This window comes from Mesoplodon densirostris, chromosome 2 (genome assembly GCF_025265405.1).
Source record: "Mesoplodon densirostris isolate mMesDen1 chromosome 2, mMesDen1 primary haplotype, whole genome shotgun sequence".
Lineage (NCBI taxonomy): Eukaryota > Metazoa > Chordata > Mammalia > Artiodactyla > Ziphiidae > Mesoplodon > Mesoplodon densirostris.
The window spans coordinates 124,921,522-124,942,680 of record NC_082662.1 but is presented as its reverse complement, the minus strand read 5'-3'; the positions used below and the strand labels follow the sequence as shown (position 1 = coordinate 124,942,680).

General features: G+C 39.1%; 1 protein-coding gene across 6 annotated transcripts in view; it reads left to right on the top strand.

The window, feature by feature from the left end:
* The window catches only part of CNST (consortin, connexin sorting protein), a 123,392-nt gene extending 116,505 nt beyond the window's left edge, over window positions 1-6,887 (top strand). For all 6 annotated transcript variants that reach the window (XM_060090872.1, XM_060090874.1, XM_060090871.1 and 3 more), the window contains 2 exons: window positions 2,119-2,254; window positions 5,177-6,887. In XM_060090872.1, the coding sequence (XP_059946855.1) occupies window positions 2,119-2,254; window positions 5,177-5,382 (342 nt within the window). In that variant the 3' untranslated portion in view covers window positions 5,383-6,887. The remainder of the gene's footprint in view (window positions 1-2,118; window positions 2,255-5,176) is intronic.
* The last annotated feature ends 14,272 nt before the right edge of the window (window positions 6,888-21,159 follow it).

The following is a 21,159-nucleotide window of genomic DNA, read 5'->3' as shown; positions in this document are numbered from 1 at the left end:
AGGGGCCTAACAGCTGCTGCACTAGGACTAGCTTCTAGGTCTTGGAAGCACATTCTGTGTCTTTCCAGATGATTTTGAGAGTTTCTCTTGGTCTTTCAACATCCATTTATTCATATTTGCAGTGTCTTTTGATTTATTATTGGGTCTGTCTCTTGAATTTACAGATTCAAAACTCAGACCATAAAGACATACAGTTAACAGTAATGCAACTCTGGAGCTTGTCTTTGTAACTATTCTTAATAGGACTGTTTTTTCTAAGTAGTTAAAGCAACTTGAAAACACCTATGGTAGGTGAATTCACTCTTGGTAAATGTACTATTTTATGGAATGAAATAGATAGTGAATGAATCTATGAAAACTCCCTTTTTTTTACATTTACTAAAAATTTAAAAAGTCAATGATATATCTTTAGTAGTAATATACTCATTAAAATTCATTTCCATTTTCCATGTCTTGCTCTTTAGAAACTTATTAGGATTTCTTTCCCTTCCTCAAGTACCCAGTTTCAGCAAGGTACTTGTAAAATCATTTTTCTTTGTTGTATGAAGATGGTCTTTAATATTGTTGCTTTCTAATGAAAGATTTGAAAAACTATTCCTTTGCATAATTTATACTTATCATTTTAATGTCACTAAAGTATTTTAGCTTTCTCAGAAGAAATACATCATCTGAAATACATATTTTCTATAAAAAGAATAAATTGCTAACTTTTTTTTTTTTTGAGATAATGGTTTCTATAGGCCCATGTTCAGGGAAGCCCAGTAGAAGACTATATTGAGTTATTTGGCCCTAAAAGCATTGAGTTATAAAAAGAACTAATAGAATCTGTAATGTTTATGTATAGCTCATTATCAGAGATGGCTGGCTGGAACTGCAAGTCATATTAAGTATTTTATACCATTGATCAGATAAATGACATTACAGGAAGTTCTCAGCTTACAGTGATCAGATACCAGCAAGTCACTGACATCAACAGTGTTAGGGCCACAATGCCCACCTATGTCATCACCTACAGCTTGTTCAAGCAGGCAACTCACAAGTCAACTTCTGTGAATCAACCTACTGCCTAGGGGGGCCTATGGTAAGGCCTCCAGCTACCCAGTTGGCTATACCAACTGATTCTGTTCTCTTTCTCCCTATGCCTCAGAGTCTTTTAACTCCTAAATGGCAAGGTTTCTGTTTTGTCTTTGTTCCTAAATAAAGGGTGGGGTGGAAGCAGAAGAGGGGTGTCCCAAGTGAAAACCAGAAAGACAGCATAGAAAGGGGTAAAGGGGGGACTAAAGAAATAATAGACAGAAGTCTTTTTCTATTTCTTTTCTTTTTCTAAGGGCCAAATATTGAATATTTTAGACTTTATGGTCTGTACTCAATTCTGCCGTTGTAGCAGCCATACACAATATGTGGATGAGTAACCTTGGCTGTGCTCCAATTAAATTCTATTTGCAAAACTAGGCAGCAGGCCTTTGGCCTAGTGGCCATAGTTTGCCACCCTCTGCATACTACAGGGTAATATGTCCCTAGTAAACTGGGTCTAAGAGATATTCTAGAAGAGAAGTCCTTAAGATATTTAGAGCACTAGAACATTATTTAGTAAATGTGTAGTTTCTCAGAGGAACTGAGAACAACACTCATTTTGATGTTAAAACTTGGTATCGAATATATTTTAAGTCTCACATGCTCATTTCTTAAAAATTGCTGATGAATATAAAAAGCAGCCTCTGTTATAAAGCAAAACCCAGGACTAATGATTAAGCAAAGAGAGGCCGTAAGGAATCATTTTATAGATGACTTAACAGGGAAGTGGAGCTATAAATGAGGATAAAGTAAGCCTGATTTCCAGTCCATGCTGTGTCACACTGCCTGGCCCTGGAATCAATTCAGGGCTTTAGAAGAGCAATCAGAGTTTTAGATATGTGTATTTGGCAATATCTGAAGACAAGAGAAAGTATTATTCTGTTAGATTTTGATGACTGTGATTTTTTTCTATAGGAATTGGTTAAACCTCTAATAGGACTTCAGATACCCCTTGAACTGAATTAGCCTTCTTACCATTACATGTAAAACATCACTGATATGTCCCTCCATAATATAACAAACAGTGCTTATAATCTCTGACAGGTTGTTCATGCTGAAGGCTTGGTCTCTATATTAAAGAAGAGGAATGATACTGTAGGAGATCATCCTGCCCAGATGCAACAGAAACCATCTAAGCGAAGAGTGAGATTCCAAGAAATAGATGACAACTTAGATCAAGGTAAAGTGCTCAGACTGTGTCTAGCACAGATTTGATCAATGTTTGCTGAAAGAATGAATTAATGTACAATAAGGTGTTTGGTAACAGGATTTGTAAAGAATATGTGGACTTAGTTGCTTTATCTTCTGTAAAGAAACACAGAGGATCAAACTATCATCAGTTCTTAAATAATTCCTAAGCAATTTGTTTTGCTCAAATAAGTGACCAAGTTGCAAAATTCATCTCATTGCCTTCCTGTCCCACAGGTAGTCCTCAATTTTCAGAGCTTATTTCAGTTTCTTTGTTTCGTGTTTTATTTTCTAGTTTTTGTTTTTTGTTTTTTAGTGAGCCTGCTATTTTTGTCTTCTTTTCAGTGGCAGTTCATACTCCTTCTTGACTGATGTGGAAAATATTTATGGATTACAAATATTTTCTCTTCGGTGATTTCTTCTTGACTCTATAGAAAGAGGTGTCTCTCAAGAGTACAGTTGAACACTGTTGCTATTGTTTGATTTTTTTTTTTCCTCCTGGGCTTATATTTAAGGTGGTGGTTAAATTTATCTAAGGCCTAGGTAAATCAGAGTGAGTAGAAATATAGCCAAGAACCTATCAGTATGCTTTTCATGTTTATAAAACAACTGCATTGTTAAAATAACAGTGTCAACATGTAGATACGCTTTCTAAGTATGACATAAAGTGATAGCAGTAGAGGTTTCTAAATTTTTACAATTATAAAGCTGGTAGGAACCTTGGAAGTAATCTGTTCTCACCCCTCATTTTACCTCTGCACCTTGCTTGTAACTATCACAGTCCTCTCCAGATAAAGTGCTCAATTCTTTGTTTGTACCAATTGGTATTGAATCATTGCATACATAGTAGGGGGAACCCACGATTTAGAACTGACAGTCCCTAGTTCCCTTAGTAGCCATCTCGTCTTACACTAAGTTACATAACTTGTGCTCAGTAGCCGCCTGTGCCTCTTGGCTTCCATGTTGGACAGCACAGCTCTAAATACTATCAATGCATATAGATAAAACAAAATAGATGTTTTAAAATAAATTGTATCTAAATGTTTGTATATAAATATATGAGAATGAAGAAATACCCAGAAAAATACATAAACTAGATTGTTAACAAAGATAAGAGGGTGGGTGAGAATCATGCCAAAAAGAGAAAAGATGGTAAAAATACTGAACTGACCAAAAACCAAAAAAACCCCAAGAAACACAACATGAATGATATGATCCTTTTTATTTGTGTGTATAAAAGTTAGGCTAAGTATAAATTATTAAATCTATTAATGTCTATTAACTATTAAAATCTATTAAACTGTAAATGTGTAAATCACAGGACAATACAATTACATAATCCTGTTTCTATAAAAATCCTGAAACCACATGTGTTTGATCAGGATATACACCATATTTAACAGTGTTTACCTCTTGGTTGAGAGGGGAATATGATTGGGTAGGAGTAAAAGGGAGAGTCCCTTAGACTCTTAGATACTTTCATGTTTAAATTTTTATGGGGAGAATATATTCACATATTACTGTAAAATCTTCCAAATAAATTCTATTTGGTTTATATTGGGTTCTGTAAAATTTGTTTTTTTAATCATAAAAGTAATATACACTAATCATGAAAAAACTTAGACAGTAATGAAGTAAAAAGTTTAAGGCTCTCAACCCTCCCTCCCTTGGGGGTTTCCCCCAGGTATTGATTGAAGTTCTTACCATCCTTTCAAAACACATTCTGTATATATGCATGTATATGTGTGTACATACACATGTGCCCTTTTTTTTTTGATATGAATGGTTCATTATATACCGTTATGTGACGGCTTTTTAATTTAACCATCAATCTTGGACATCTTTCTTTGAACAATGTATTAAATTTACTTCATTCTGTAAAACAGTTGCATAGTATTCCATGATATGAATCTCCCATAATTATTTAACTCTTCCATTGTAACTAGAATAACTAAGTTATTCTCAACTTTATGTGATAACAAAATTTGCTGCAGTGAACATGCTTGTAAATATGATATTGTGTTTTGTGCAGATCTGTAGGCTTAATTCCTGAAAGTGGATTTGCTAGGCTCGGTGATCAGGACCATATGGACCAGTTGGCCTCAGGCAGTCCTTCCTTGTTTATACCTATTGTCCCAGCACTGCATTCACTTAACACTCTTTCACTCTCAAAAGTGCCCCAGGCTGGATGATAAATTAATTTAAAATGTTAATAGATACTGCCAGATTACCTTCCAAGAAGGTTTTGGTACACCCTCATCATGCTGATCATAAAACTTCTTAGTCTTTTCCAAATATTTTTAATTTTTCTTTAATTATGAGTGATCATTAAGACTTTCAACAAGAGAGTAGTTACTTTCTTCAATATAGAAAGACTTATGTGGACATTTTTATTAAAAACAAGCCTGCCAAAGTTGTTTAAGAAATGAAATTACTAGCTAGAACTTCACTATTCCACTGAAAGATAAAATTGAGTATTACTAAGATGCAAGATCCCACTCAGACATTTTTGCTTGTTTGTTTAATATCAAATTGACTTTGCTTTAAGGTAGTCCCATGATGTGAACTCCAAAGATACTGTAATAGTGAGGTTATATATAATTTGTACTCTAAAATAATGCTATGAGCACATCAGAGAAGTATTGCCATTTTTTTCTTCTTTTTTATGGAAATGGTTATATTCATTGTATAAATGAGCTACTTTTAATTTTAGCATTCACAAGCTCCACAGGTATATATCTTTAAGGTAACTAATAGGTCCTTGTATAGTCACTGGTGTCCTAGCTTCCTGTCAGTGACTATCCATAGAAGACTAATATTAGAAACATCTAGTTATCTTAATCAGTGAGCAGACAGCAGATACTAGGCATTAATTTTGTGTAAGTTTAACCTTACTCTGTCTTCCTGTTTGCAGATGAAGTTGGAGGTGGTTCCTGTATTTTACTGGTCTTGCTGTGCATAGCGACGGTTTTCCTTAGTGTGGGAGGAACTGCATTATACTGCACTTTTGGTGACACGGAGTCACCTGTTTGTACAGACTTTGCAGACAACATGGACTTCTATTACACTAAGTTACTGCAGGGAATGGCAGGACTTAAACACTGGATCTACCTCTCCTAGCAGCATTCAAGAGGGACAGGCATGCTGGCCGTGAGAATCAAAGAGTGAAACTTTCTAAATAGCTTTCATTTCAAGAGTTCTGTAACATGCGCCTCCCTTCCCCAGTGAGGAACCACAAACATCAGAAACAGCAACTTTAACTGGCAATACAGAGGAACTCAGAATAATCCACATAATGATACAGATATTGATCTGAGCACTGTGGATGGAAGGAATGGTCTTTGGAGAGCATGTTCACCTCCTCCTCGCTGCTTCCTAGTGTAATGAGCTACAGAATTAAACAGGGCAGTGTTGGAGCCAAACCATTTTGGGCTACCTTGTCAGGCTAATGGCTAAGGACACTTGTGGTTTATAACCGTTTGTCCAAAGACGTTGCTTCCAGCCATCACGCAATAAGTTTGTGTGTAATGAAAAAGAGTTACCTTACAGTTTCAATGTCTTTTTTTAGTTCACCTTGGGAGCTATGTAATTTAGGCTTTGTGCACTCTCCAGATTTCCATTTGTGAAATGATTATGTTTGTGTGTGTGTGTATGTGTATTTCAGACAGTTATCATAAGCAAAAACCCAACGTAGAATAACAAAGATTATTCTTTCAACATAACTATAAATGTGCAGCCACAAAACTTTCAAGAAGGCTTAACTGTGGAACAGATGAATGGTACAAATCTTGGCCCTGAATTAAGAAACTGAGACAGATCTGTGACAGTTAACTTCATTAACTAGCCAGAAATTAATCACAGGCCTAGAGGTAAAATTAAAGAGCTCCCTCTGAGTGTCAGGCAACCAGTTTCATCGTGGATTCAGTGCTTCCTGATATAATAAATGCTGGATTCATCTCAATTCAATAAATACTTATTGAGCACCTATTATGTTCTGAGAATCTAAGAACCCTTCTATAAAGATAAATAAGGTATTAGTTCCTGCTCTAGATGTTTTAATTCTGGCCTTATGTAAAATAAACTAATACTTTGGCAAATGAAGTTAAATCATCATATATAATTCAGAATTAACAGATCATACATTCAGATGCTTGAATGTGCATTCATATCATGGGCTTGATTTAGACCTAATGTGAGGTCATTAGGCGAAAATTCAATCATATCTTAAATAGGCAAATGTCTGATTTTTATTTAAATCTGTCAATTTCCTTTTCTAAGGTACAGTGTTCTAACAATTAGGAAGCCTTGCTTTGGCTTTTTATATCATTGGCAGCATTCTAAAAGAAACAAAACACATGAACTATAGTTTTCTGGCAATGATTATTATTTCATGTTTTTCTGTTAGGATCATTTGAAAGAAAAAGAGTTTTCTTTCTAGTTGTTACTGGCTGGTACAGTACCTCCCTTTGTGTTTCTGCTTATTTATTTAGACTTATGATTTTTAAAGGGCTTTTTATAGAAGTTGAAATTGTGTCATTTAGCATGCATCTGGTTATCCCAATGCTAGATATTTAATTACTGTATACTTAGTGTTTTGATTTTCTATAATTTCAGCTCAATGTGGTTTTAGGCTTGTTTATTTTTAAATTGATGTTTTATTTTTACTTATAATACTGTTTGACTTGTCTGTATCATGTCATCATAAACTATAATATTTTCAAGGATTATAGATCAAAGATATTTATTTAGAAGTGTACAAGATACTGAAATCTAGATTCCTTATACTTAAGGCTGATTTTATTAGAAGATTATTTTAATGTTCTATTATAAATTTTAAGAATTTGTATTCAAATTGTATGTAAATATGTAAAATGTTGATGGTACTATATTATGTGGTTCTGTAAAAGACATTCACAAAGTCTACTGTGAGGAGCATCTCCATCGGAGACAAACCTCTTCTGTTTTACCCTCATGATTTCTAGTTACAGAAATTTGGTGATGCTGATTTCTGCCGGTTTTATGTGAAGATAAGTCAGTTTCCCTCCTGTTCACCTTTTTAGGTCACTACTGAAGTCCTAAAAAATCTATATGTCATATTTTCCTATTGGCCACCAGGACCATTACTTCTGAAACTGAAGGTTTCCTGGGAACCTTCACACTGAGGTGAAAGAACTGAGATAATACTTTGGTACTCTGTGGAGTCCAGTTGAGTCTCAGAAAAACCACGTGTGTCCTCACTACTTCCCAGGGAGGGTGAGGTGAGCTCAGGAGCTTATTGATGTCTTGATTTAAAATAGGCATGAAATCTCAACTAGAAAAATTAGGGCAACTTTTAAAAATGTAATTGTCATTTATTGCATGAATTGGAGTAATTCTATCTGGTGATGAGAGAAATTGTTATCTCTCGCATAAAAAAATCATCGAGTTTTACTATAATGTAACTTTTTCTGTCATTTGAAAGCACTGACAACTATTTGTAACTAATCTTCCTTAAGAACTGTATTTGAGGGTAACAGATCAAGCTTGTAATTTAAAAGCTATACCAAAAAAATGTCTCAGAGAGTTTATTTGAACCCCTTGGGTACTGAGAAAAACCACTTTAAAGTGAAAGTAAAATAATTTCAGAAGTTGATCTGGCACCATGAGTAGATTAATTTGGGTAGTCTAATAGGTCCCTATGTAAACGCTCCTGTGCTTCTAAAACACCTCCCCATCTGCCTGAAACAACAACCGAAATTCACTCTAAAAATTCATTCCTTTAGATTTAAAAATCAAATCCCTCTGAGAGGTTTCCTATATTGAGATGTGAATTTGTGTATTATGCTAAGAGGATTTAAAATTTGAAAGTAGGCCTTATTTTGAAAGGACAGATGTGAATTGGATCTTGCTGGAATGGCAAGGTGGAGAAAAGGGTAGGAATTGAGAAATAAAAGAGGGAAGGTGGGAAAAGAACAAAGAAATCTTTTACCTATTACCTGTTTTGCTGAAGCTGACTTTGTGACATTTAATCCCAATCCAGAGAGAGACTGAATATTTGTGTTCCCACTAACGTGACCTTTATAACTCTGTTCATTTCTATGGGCTCAGTTAATATTAACTCACCCTTGTATACTTAATTATGAAGTGTAAATAGTGTTTTCACATTTATTCATTTGATGCTTACTTAGATCAGTAAATACACATCCCTTAAGTCAGGTCTTGTGACTCCCGAAGCCATTATACTTTCTCTTCTATCATGTTGCCTCCATCCTCAAAAAGAATAAGAGTGATCTAGGGTTTATGGCACAAGTTCTAGTGCCATCTGCTATTTTAATAACCTCAAAGATAAACATTTGGTGAGCCTCATGTACTAAGGAATTTTCTTTAAGGAATTCTAGTAGCTTTTAAATCTCTCTTGGTGTAGGCTACTGGGCATCTCTTCTTCCTGGTCCTGAGAAGAGTAAGTCCTGAAATCAACCTCTTGTCTCTTGCCCCGAGAACAGTGCAGAACCATGAGCAACAGTGTTTATTACTCTCTGTACCTTGACAAACATTGGAATGTCTGCAGTGTGCCAAGCACTGAGCTGGGTGCTGGGGCTCTCAAAACAAGAAATGGTACCAGCTTAAAGAAGTTAGTGTCTGGTAAGGTAAATATATTTGTGAAAGGGGGGAAAAAATGAAGAAATATAGGATACTACTACTCATGGGGATAGAAACTTGAGCTCATTCCTCCCTACCATGTGTCATGCTTTATTAGGAGGAAAAGTAAAATTCTCTCTAGGCCACCTGCATAGCAACTTGATAGACAGGAATCTTTTCTCCCAGCCAAAATTCTAGTGAGTATTACTTTTTGCCTCTAGTTAGCATCTGTGGCATTAATAGCAGGTGGGCTTTCCAGGAGTAGAAAACTGCTTGGCTAGAGCCTTCTTCAAAATTGAAAGTCTGAATAGCACTAAACAGCACAATTGAAAACTTTCTCACAGACTGCAGGTCCAGATGCTTCTCCAGTAAATTCAAGCAATCATTTCAGTAAGAAATAATACCCATCCAACAAAACACTCTTCAAAAAGGAGAAAATACTTGCTAATTCATTTTATGAAAACAATATTGATCCATAGATCTGACACAATCCCTATCAGAATTGCAGCAATTTTTACAAGTGGACAGGCTGATTTTAAAATGTTTGGAGATGCATGTGCCCTAGAAGACAGTCAGTGAACTTGTTAGAACAAAACTGGAGGACTTGTACTTCCAGATTTCAAAACCAAATGCTGCAATAATCAAACCATGGTATGGCAAAAGGAAATCCACGCGTATGTGTTCAATGATCTACAAAGGTGCCAAGGCAATTCAAAGGGGGAAAGGAAGTCTTCAACAAATAATTGCTGGAACAACTGTATATCCCACTGGGGAATATAATTAACTTAGACTTTTGCCTCACACAACACAAAACTTAACTTGAAATAAATGGATCTAAGTGTAAAAGCTATAAAACTTCTAAAACAAAACAGGAGAAAATCCTTTCAGCCTTTGAGTAAGCAAAGATTTCTTAGAACACAAAATACACAAACCATAAAAAAAAAAAAAAGGATTAGCTGGACTTTTAAAGCACATGTTCTTTGAACATGGTTAGGAAAATGAAAAAGCAAGCTGAAGATTGGGGGAAAATTCACAATACGTTTATCTAGTAAAGGCCTTGTATTCAAAATATGTAAAGATCTCATGCAACTCAATATTATGACAACCTATTTAAAAACTTTGAATACCCCTTTCAAAAAAAAAGTATATATATATATATATATATATATATATATATATATATATATATATATATATATATATATATACAAATGGCTAATGAGCACATGAAAAGATGCTGAATATCATTAGTCATCAAGATGTAAATTAGAACTGGGATACCACCACACACCTGGTAGAATAAAGTTTAAAAGACTACACAACCCCAAGAATGAAAGGGTGGTTCACCCTACGAAAGTTAATGTAATACCTCACATTAATAGAATAAAGGGGGGGGATGTATGATTTTTCCAACTGCTGCAGAAAAAAATTTGACAAAATCCAACATTCCTTAATGGTAAAAAAAATCTCAATAAACTAGAGGGGAAATTCCTCAACACGATAAAGGGCATTGGTGAAAAACCCACAGCTAATAATATATATCTCCCAAAGAATCCACAAGAAAGATGCCAGAGCTAATAAATAAAATCAGCCAAGTTGCGCATTACAAGATCAACCCACAAAAATCAGTTGTGTTTCTCTATAACAGCAATTAACATTACAGAAAGGAAATTAAGACAGCAATTTCATTTGCAACAGAATCTGATAGAATAAAATACCTAGGAATAAACTTAACCAAGGAGGAGAAGACTTGTACACTGAAAACTACAAATCATTGATTAAAAAATTAAAGAATATCTAAATAAATGGAAAGGTATCTTGTGTTTATGGATGGGGAGACAATATTGTTAAGATGTCAATAATACCTAAAGTGATCTACAGATTTAATGCAATCCCTAACAAAATTCTAAGAGCCTTTTTTGCAAAAATGGAAAAGCCAATTATCAAATTTATATGGCATTGCAGGGGGACCCAAATAACCAAACAAGTCATGAAAAGAGAAAGACAAAATTGGAGGACTCACATTTCCCAATTTCAAAACTTACTACAAAGCTTCAGTAATCAAAACAGTGTGATGCTGGTATAAGGACAGACCTATAGACCAATGGAATAGAAATGAGAATCCAGAAATAAGCACACACCTCTTTGGCCAGTTTATTTTCAATGAGGGTGTCAGGTCTATTCAATGAGAAAGAATTCTCTGTTCAACAAATAGTTCCAGGACAACTGGATTTCCACATGCAAAAGAATGAATTTGGACCCCTGCCTCACACCATATACAAAGATTAATGCAAAATGGATTGATGATCTAAATATGAGCTAAATCCACAAAACTCTTATAAGGGGTACATACAACATTTGGGTACATCTTCATGACTATGGATTTAGCAATGGATTCTTAGATACGACAACAAAGGTACACAGCAAAAGGAAAAACATAGGACTAAACATTTTTTTAGGACTTCCTAAAAAATTTTTTTTAATTTGTGCATCAAAGGAAATTATGAAGAGAATGAAAAGACAACCCACAGAAAGGGAGAACATTTTTTGCGAGTCAGATACCTGGTAAGGGTTTAATATCCAGAAAATGTAAAGATCACCTACAATTCAACAAAAAGACAACCCAATTTTAAAATGGGCAAGAGACTTGACTACACATTTCTCCAAAGAAGATACACAAATGACCAATAAATACATGAAAAAATGCTCAACATCACTGATCATCAGGGAAATGAAAATCAAAACCACGATAAAATGAATGAAATGATACATACTACAACATGGGTGAACCCTGAAAACATGCTCTGTGAAATAGCCAGACTCAAAAGAACAAATAGTGTGATTTGACTTGAATGAAATATCTATAATTGGCAAATTCGAAGAGACAGGAATTAGAACAATGGTTACCAGGGGCTGAGGGAAGGGGGAAAGGGAAGTTATAGCTTAACTGTTACTGTTTTCTGTTTGGGGGATGAAAAAATTTTGTAAATAGTTAGTGGTGGCAATGGTTGCACAACATTGTAAATGTACTAATGCCACTGAATTGTACAGTTAAAAATAGTTAAAATGGCAAATTTTATGTTAAACATATTTTACCACACATGCATGTGCACACACACAAAAAGACACTACCAAGTGTCTTTGTTGGTGAGGATGTGGACCAACCAAATTCTCACACACAACTAGTGGGAATATGAAATGGTACCAACTGCTTTAGAAAGCAGTTTGGCAGTTTCTTATAAAGTTAAGTACACATCTCTGCATGACCCAGCAATTCCACACCTAGGTTCTTACCTAAGAAAGATAAAAATGTGTCCACACAAAAACTTTACACAAATGTTCATAGCAGCTCTATCCGTAATAGCCAAAAACTGGAAACACCCCAAGGTTCATCACTAATAGAACAGAATACTATTTAGAAATAAAAAAGAACAAACTATGGATACACAAACAAACATGGATGAATCTCAAAATAACTGAGTGAAAAGAAGCCAGGAACAAAAGAGTACATATCGTATGTTTCCATTTATATAGAATTTTAGAAAATAAAAACTAATCCATAGTGACAGAAATAGATCAGTGTTTCCTTGAGGGGCAAAAGATGGTGGGAGGATGGATTGTAAAGGTCACAGGGCAACTTCTGAAATTGATAGAAATGTTATGTATCTTGATTGTGGTCATAATTTCATGGGTTTATACATCTTTCAAAATACATTGTACACTTTACATAGATGCAATTATGTATATAAATTATACCTCAATAAAATTGTTATTAAAAAAGATGTTCAGGGCTTCCCTGGTGGCGCAGTGGTTAAGAATCCGCCTGCCGATGCGGGGCACACGGGTTCGAGCCCTGGTCAAGGAAGATCCCACATACCGCGGAGCAACAAAGCCCGTACGCCACAACCGCTGAGCCTGTGCTCTAGAGCCCATGAGCCACAACTACTGAGCCCGTGTGCCACAACTACTGAAGCCCGTGTGCCTAGAGCCTGTGCTCCACAGCGAAGCTACCGCAATGAGAAGCCCACACACTACAACGAAGAGTAGCCCCCGCTGGCCGCAACTAGAGAAAGCCCACGTACAGCAACAAAGACCCAACACAGCCAAAAATAAATAAGAAAATAAAAATAATTTTTAAAAAACGTTCAGTTTGTAGCTACATGGCATCTCAAGGTATCATGAGGGGCAAGAATATTCCCTTTCACTGTTGTTGTTTAATTGGGCTAAACAAAAATGTTTGGTGACTTCCAAGTACTACCCCTCATTTGTACAAGACCTAACTACTCAACCAGCTCCTTATAAAGTGTCACCTTATAAAGTGTCGCAATGAGGTCACTAGTTCAAAATGCCTTGATTTCAGTCCTAATTCTGTTCACAGCTTTTGGATCTCTCTAGTTCCTTCAGAAACGCTGAGATGGTGATTTAAATCTATGCTCTTTTTCTACTTGATGCAGCAGTCCAAATTTCAAACCAATCTAATTATAGGTATTCTGTAAGGACAACCTGATCTCCTCTGGCCGGAATGCAGTGATCAGAAGTGAGGTTCTGTGATTTTATTGCTTTTCTTAATTGCCTTGGATCAAGGGTCAGGTAGGAGACATGCACTTAGGGAGCAGAGAAGTTTCACATCATTCATCAGAATGACAACAGCCCATAAATGGCTGGTTCTTATTTTCTAAGTACAAGATTGGGGGTTGACAAACTAAACAAATAAAGAAGAAAGTAATCCTTGCCTAAGCTTCTGGTCTGGACAGGAACTTGGTCCAAAAGTGATTGTAAATATAGGCAGTCTTTTTTTTTTTCATTTCATTTTCTGTTGATTGGAAAAACTAAATTATTAAGATAGGAAGAGTAGTAGTTTGGCCATTGCTGGAGGGGAGACTAGGATATAAGATAGTCTGGTGGTAAATAAAAGGCAAAGAAGGGAGGCAGTCCCCAGAGTTGGAATCTGGATGATGAATGAGATCACATCAACTAGCTGTTTAGCCTCCTTTCTGTACTTCAGTTTCCGCTTCTACACACGCGCGCACACACACACACACACACACACACACACAGATATATGGCTGCGTTGTGGCGCACGGGCTTAGTTGCTCCACGGCATGTGGGATCTTCACAGACCAGGGATCGAACCCGTGTCCCCTGCACTGGCAGGTGGATTCTTAATCACTGCGCCAACAGGGAAATCCCCTCTTCTATACATTTTTTAATGTAACTTCAAACTTTAAAATCCTCTGATTCTCTGAATAACCAAAAGCTTTCCACTTTCCCTCACTGAGAAAGGACAACTTGGATGTCTGTATTTGGTGGATAAATGCAATAGTTGCATTAGGGTGGATAGGGGTCCTTTGAAGCTGTGCATGGGAGGAAGACATGGAGTATACTAATCCATTCATAGACTTTGAAGTACCCACTGTGCCCAAAGCCCCTTCGGAGGAAGAGACTGGGCCAGGTGGTTCCTTCTCAACAAGGTGCTAAGCTATGTGTTACATCATCCTGAACCTCTGGCCACGGTTGTTTAGATCTGGGGCTTGGTGCCCTAGCCTGATGCATTTCTTGAAGCCTGAACATGAGGAAGGATAGTGATCTGGACAAATTTCTAGTCTCCAAAACAACATAGAATCGGGAGTTTCCGTAAATAGTATCTGCCTCAGCAGGTCCTCTCTCAGCTCTTTTGAATTTGGGGTCCAGAGTTTGCATCCAGCCCTGGCAAATAGGAAGGAGGAGAAGTCGAGCAGACATCAGGGAGACCGCATAGGCTGGAGTCCCACAAACAACAGAGCCCATAGAGCAGAGAGCTGGGACGTCCATCTGGCTCTTGAGAGTCACCAAGACCCATCGCCCAAACAACACTCCGTTTCCAGAAGGCTTGGCGCTTAGAAAGCATTCTTTTTTTTTTTTTTTTCCCCGTTGCGGAGCACAGGCTCCAGACGCGCAGGCTCAGCGGCCATGGCTCACGGGCCCAGCCGCTCCGCGGCATGTGGGATCTCCCGGACTGGGGCACGAACCCGTGTCCCCTGCATCGGCAGGAGGACTCTCAACCACTGTGCCACCAGGGAAGCCCAGAAAACATTCTTTATTATAAGTGCTCCTTATACTTGGTGACCTGGGAAAAGGTCTCTTCCCTGCAAATGAAGAGAAACCAGCTATGCAACAGACCTTGTGTGTAAGCATTGCCTGGCTGTTTAAAACCATATTCTTTTAGAGTTATTAGTCAGTGTAGGCACTGTTGTGTCAGAAATGAAGCTGGGATCCAAGGAGTTAGAGTGACTTCCTTAAGGTCAAGATCAAGAGAGTTACAAAAGATTCTCCACCTGTGAACATGAAGTTGGAAATATCTATAGAGCATTTCTCCTGGGGTTGCCACTGGATCCTCCTCCTACTGTTTTTTTTTTTTACCTACAACTTTGTACCCTAGATCACTGTCACTCTGGGTCTTACATGTGGAAGAGACAGTTACTGCATACTGCAGGCCACAGGCATGGAGCAGTTGGTGTGTGGCCATCCTGTGCTTGTATAAGGGACTCTGGCGGATCCCATGACAAGGCAGACCACCTATACATAGCCTAGGGATGCCAGAAAAAATACAGGATGCCGGTTATTGCACGAGGCAAACTTATACTACAAAATTTTGTTGTTTACCTGAAATTCAGATTTAACTGGGCATCCTATATTTTTGTTTGCTAAATCTGGAAGCCCTATCAGTGCCACAGCATAGTACAGACCCTGGGGCCAAGAGGGAGCAGCTCATCAGCGTGAGAGAAGCAGGGGGGCTTAGACACGAGGAGCTCCGGGAAGCAGCCTCCAGTCCCCCCTTTCTGGATTCCCTAAGCATCTGCAATGTCTTGGTGTAAAACAGAAGACAGAGCATCAGCACAGCTATGAGATCCATGCGTCTATAAAGGGACAGAATGCGGCCAGAATTTGTCGGCATTTATGTCTGTAGAACTTAACGTGTTTTCGATCCAAGACAAAAATGAGAATTTAATCAGAGCTTAGAATGTAATTTTAAAAATTGATTTAGTACTTTACCTGAAGTGAAAAACCTTCCAAATGTGGTTCTGTGTGACGGTTGTCTTATGGTGCCCATGTCAGTCAACCATCCAAACTCACAGAACTGTGTTTTACTCCTGGTTTTCAGATGTCACCAGCTAATAACACAAATATAAGATATGGTCTCTACTACTCATTTTGTTTTAGCTCCCAGGTCATCTTGTTTTTATTCACCCCTTGTTCCAGATATATGATTGCTGGCTGTTTCTAGCTGAAACTGAATTATTCATTTCCTCCTCTCATGAAAAAAGATGGCTTTTCTGTTTGGTGTATTCATAGGCTTAGCTTTCGATTGCCACTGCTTTTCACCAACAACTTTTCACTCCTCTGCCTTTTTGTTTTCAATCAGTGAAACCAGCATCTGATGATGAGAGCTTTGGTCTTCTCTGTCTGATCTTCTCTTCAGGACAGCAAACTCCATTTTCTGTTTAAAATGATTACTCATAAATGGAAGTTCATTAGCATTAGCTGCGGCCAAAATCCATCTGGACGCTTCCCTTCTGCACAGAGTGATGAATTGGCAAAAGGACAGGAAGGGGAGGGTGCAGGGGCAGACGAGGCTGGTCCCTGCAGAGCCACAGCCTGTGGACAGATGCCAGGCTCCTTGTGCGGGGTGAGTGTCTCTGTGTCTCACCCTCCCCAGAGCTCCCTGGCCACTGCAGATCTAATATAGGACACAGTAAATGCCATGTTTACCTACACATCTGCAAAACAGCCTGGATTTGTCAGAGGAAAAAGTAAGAATAGAGGGGAAGGGCTTCCTTGGTGGCGCAGTAGTTAAGAATCCGCCTGCCAATGCAGGAGGCACGGGTTCAAGCCCTGGTCCGGGAAGATCCCACATGCCGTGGAGCAACTAAGCCCATGCGCCACAACTCCTGAGCCTGCGCTCTAGAACCCTCGAGCCACAACTACTGAAGCCCACACACCTAGAGTCTGCGCTCCACAATAAGAGAAGCCACTGCAATGAGAAGCCCACGCACCACAACGAAGAGTAACCCCTGCTCGCTGCAACTGGAGAAAGCCCGCATGCAGCAATGAAGACCCAATGCAGCCAAAAATAAATCAATTAAATAAATACATAAAAAACAAACAGCACCAGCTTTAAAAAAAAAAAAGAATAGAGGGGAAAACAATGAAAGATAACAGAAGTTTAGAAATCATGCATTTTGAGTGTGTGTATATATGTTTTTTCCCCCATATGGTTAGTTACTATTCAGTCTAGCAAGGTATAAGCACTTAAGGGATCAATCATTTAAATAATAATAAATTTATATGGATAACACTGAAATGGTAAAGGAAAAAAAATCCCAAATGCAGGCCTGAAAGAGGACAGAGTCTGGGAAGAGATGAGAGGTACCTGTCTGCAAAAGCCTTCATACAGAAGGTGCTCACACAGCCAACAGACCTTTGCCCAGAACCTGTGTTTCCTTTCCCCAAAGGCCCAGAGGCAGTGCTCCTGGGGATCCTTCCACAGAAACCTTTCTGTGACCTCACATACTGAGTGTTGTCTTAGCTACAAGGTGGAAAACGCAGTCAGCCACCACATTACTTCTTGGGTTATGTATGGGTTAGGACCCCCCGTTGTCCTTCCCTCCTTAAATATTCTAGCTCTTATTTCTAATGGTATTGTTTTTCCCTACATTATTTTCTATAGGATTGTTTTTAGTTCTTTTGTGGAATACTGTAGTAAAAAATGAAAAGAAAAATTTTCTTATTCCAATAAGGATAAATTAAGACAAGTGAGAAGCCTCAGAAGACCTCAACAGGAGAGAAGCCCAAGTCTTCAATTAATTCCTTGATGCCTTTCTGAGACTTCAGCTCTTGCCTCGCATAATTACAATGAGGAATGTTTTGTGAGTAGACCAATCTGAGCCTGAAGACCCCTTAAAAACACACGGCCCACTGGAGAAGCTGTGGCTGGGAGCTGGGGCTGGAAAGAACACAGAGCCTGTCTTCAACAATTATTAATGCATGTCACCAGAGTCAGTTAAGCCAACGAGAAACCAGGCATTGGCGAGAAAGTCTTTTGTCTTCTTCGGTAATGTTTCTAAATCTACAGATGGTGACAAGGAAGTGAGGTGCATTATTTTTCATATTTTCTAGTAAGTTACAAACAAAATTATTGACATGCTATTTTAATGCATGTCATCTTTCCTGCATCAATGAGTCGCCTCGGGTCGTTGAAGCTGATCATTGGGGGAAAACTTGGCTCTCGCCTTTGAAAAAAATGTAGGGCTGGTTGCTTTGAGACGGCCTTCCTTACAATACAGGGAGGCTGACAGCATGGCAGGTGAGGGTTGAGCAGTGCCAATCTGGGGTGAGGAGCGACTGGCACCCAGATAGCTTCCAAGATGGACCCCATGCTGGAGGGATGGGGAGCTGGGGAGAAGAGGCTTGGAACAGGCAATGAGAATTCTCAGAGGCACAGAGGTGAACCTGGCTTGCACCCGGTGAACTCCCAGACAATCAGAGCATGACTCCCCTCTCCTCTCCACCAGTCAAGGGCTTGCAAGTTGCAGGCTCCCTTACCAATCAGAGCCAGGCCCTCCTCTCCTCTCTTTTCCTCCAATCAGGACTTCCACCCTCCCCCTTGCCCACCAATCAGAGCCAAGCTTCCTACTCTTATCTTCCAATCAAGGCTGTGGACAAAGAAAGAAAGTCCTTTTCATCAAAACCCACGTGAATTCCTTCATCCTCTACACGGATGGTAAATCTCTGCATGAATGCTGTACCTCCAGGTGTTTGTTGTTAAGTTACTATGTTTAGAGGAAAGAAGAGGAGAAGAGCAAAGAGAAGGGAGGGCAGGGGAAAGGTAGGGCAATTTTTAGGAGTTAAACTTAGTAGGATTGTTCTGCTTTTTAAAGATCCGTATGTGTGTCTTGAAAATAAGGAACCCCTCCTCCTCAAGTGCAGTTGTGGCTTCAAGCTCACTGTATCAGAAGGCCCCAGATTCTCTGGGCTTTGCCTATTCGGCATGGTCCCACTCTGGACCACGTGCTCAGCTATCTTATTCCCCTTGTCTCCTCCTTCAAGCCCTTTGGGTTGATGCTGTTTGGGAGTGTTTGCTTCGGCTCCCATCCTACTTCTGCAGGAACCTTGTCTTTCAGGTTCCCCTTTGCTCCCATAAAACCAGATTAATGTAAGGCCCGCCAGACCACTTCTCTGGTCAATAAGAGTCTGAAACATCACAGGAATAAATCGAAAACATATGCTTTAACTCAAATGTTCCCGGGACTTTTGACATTACAGGTAAAAAACATTTTTCCTAATCCATTAAGTGGAATTTATTGCCCTTTGAAATACAAACCTTTTATTAAAGAAATCAGTCTAGTGCACGTCCCCAAGTCATTGCCTAATAATATGCTTGTACAAGTGGAGTTTTATTTAGGAGGAGCTTGATGAGGACAAGGGAAGAACAATGTATAGGTTACAAACATTTAAAATTAAAAATTTTTATTCTAAGAAAACTGGTCTTATAAGTGCTTTGGCTCCCAGGACCCTGGCAGGCAGAGATCTGTAATTGTGAAAAAGAATCAAGGGTTCAGTAGACAGTCATCAAAAGCCACTAGTGGTACGTGACTCCATATGCTAATGACATGCCTTAGACTACATTAATTAAAAATGTAGGGGGCTTCCCTGGTGGCGCAGTGGTTGAGAGTCCGCCTGCTGATGCAGGGGACACGGGTTTGTCTTCCCGGTCTGGGAAGATCCCACATGCCGCGGAGCGGCTGGGCCCGTGAGCCATGGCCGCTGTCCCTGCGCGTCCGGAGCCTGTGCTCCGCAACGGGAGAGGCCACAACAGTGAGAGGCCCGCGTACCGCAAAAAAAAAATGTACTTTATAAAACCAGGATTGGGTGGTGAGCACAGTGGTGTGCTGCCAGAGCCTGCTTTGAAGGAAGACTTGTTGCCCCAGCTGCTGGGGGTACTGTGGTGAGATTACCTGGTGACCCAGCTCCAGTTCTAGTTGAGCTATAAAGATTCCTGGAGATAGTTGCTCAGGGTAGGTCTGTGGGTTTGTTTCATAAATAAATTCCATGGCAAGCTCACATTGTTTATCCTCAAATAAGAGATTCCACAGGCTAGGCCTTGACGGAGAGGCTGCTTTTCTGCATACAGGTTATAGGCATTAGGAATTGCCTCAGCTTCTGAGAGCTGCCTCTCCAGGATCGCACACCTACCCAGGGGGCCACATCCACTGATGGAGCAAAGCCAGAGGTCCTTGTGGGTTCTCCAAGGCTGTGGCTGAGCCTGCACTCAGGTCCCCGTCTCCCTCTGCCCACTCCTGCTTTGGTCCCCTCTCTTCCACAGGTGCTGATCTTGAGGACGCTCCTTTACAAACATCCTGCCCCCTAAATTCCACTTCGGAGTGTGCCAGTTCTCTGCTCTGTGCTGGTTATAGCACACTTGCAGAGCTGCCTTCAGAAACTGGACCAAGATTTTGTTCAATCTACAAATCTCGCTGTTAGTCAAAGCTGCCTGAAATGAAATAAGCATCTTGCGAAGGTGAGGAGATCTTCAAAGAGGAGATGTTCAAAGAAAAACACTATTGGAAAGATTAGGGGGATGTGAAGGGGTGAAAGCAAGAATCCTAAGGGTGGATGGACTGGATGTCCTTTAGGTCCCTTCCTACATCAAGATCTTAGTATCTGTATTCGTTTGCTAGAGCTGCCATAACAAAATACCACAGACTGTACGGCTTAAACAGCAGAAATTTATTTACTTACTGTTTTGGAGTCTAGAAGTCCAAGATCAAGGTGTCATCAGGTTTGGTTTCTTCTGAGGCTTCTCTCCTTAGCTTAGCAGGTGGCTGCCTTCTCCTGGTCCTCAGATAGTCTTCCTCTGTGTCTGTGTCTTAATCTCCTCTTCTTATAAGGACATCAGTCATAATAGTTTAGGACCCACCCATATAACCTCATTTTACCTTAATTACCTCTTTAAAGGCCCTATTTCCAAGTACAGTCACGTTCTGAGGTACAGGGATTAGGACCTCAAAGTAAGAATTTTGGAGGGCCACAATTCAGTCCATAACAAAATCCCAAGATTTTACTCTAGCCCAGATATATAGTACCCTTTAGCATACATCCAGCCCAGTGTTATAAAAGATCAAATTCAGTATTTAGTTACATAAGACAGAGTTGGCCAGGTTAGGTTTGAAGGAGCTACAGAATTTAAACTGCTAAACAAGTAGCCAATCGTAGCCTTTTAAAATGATGTTGCCTTCTTAT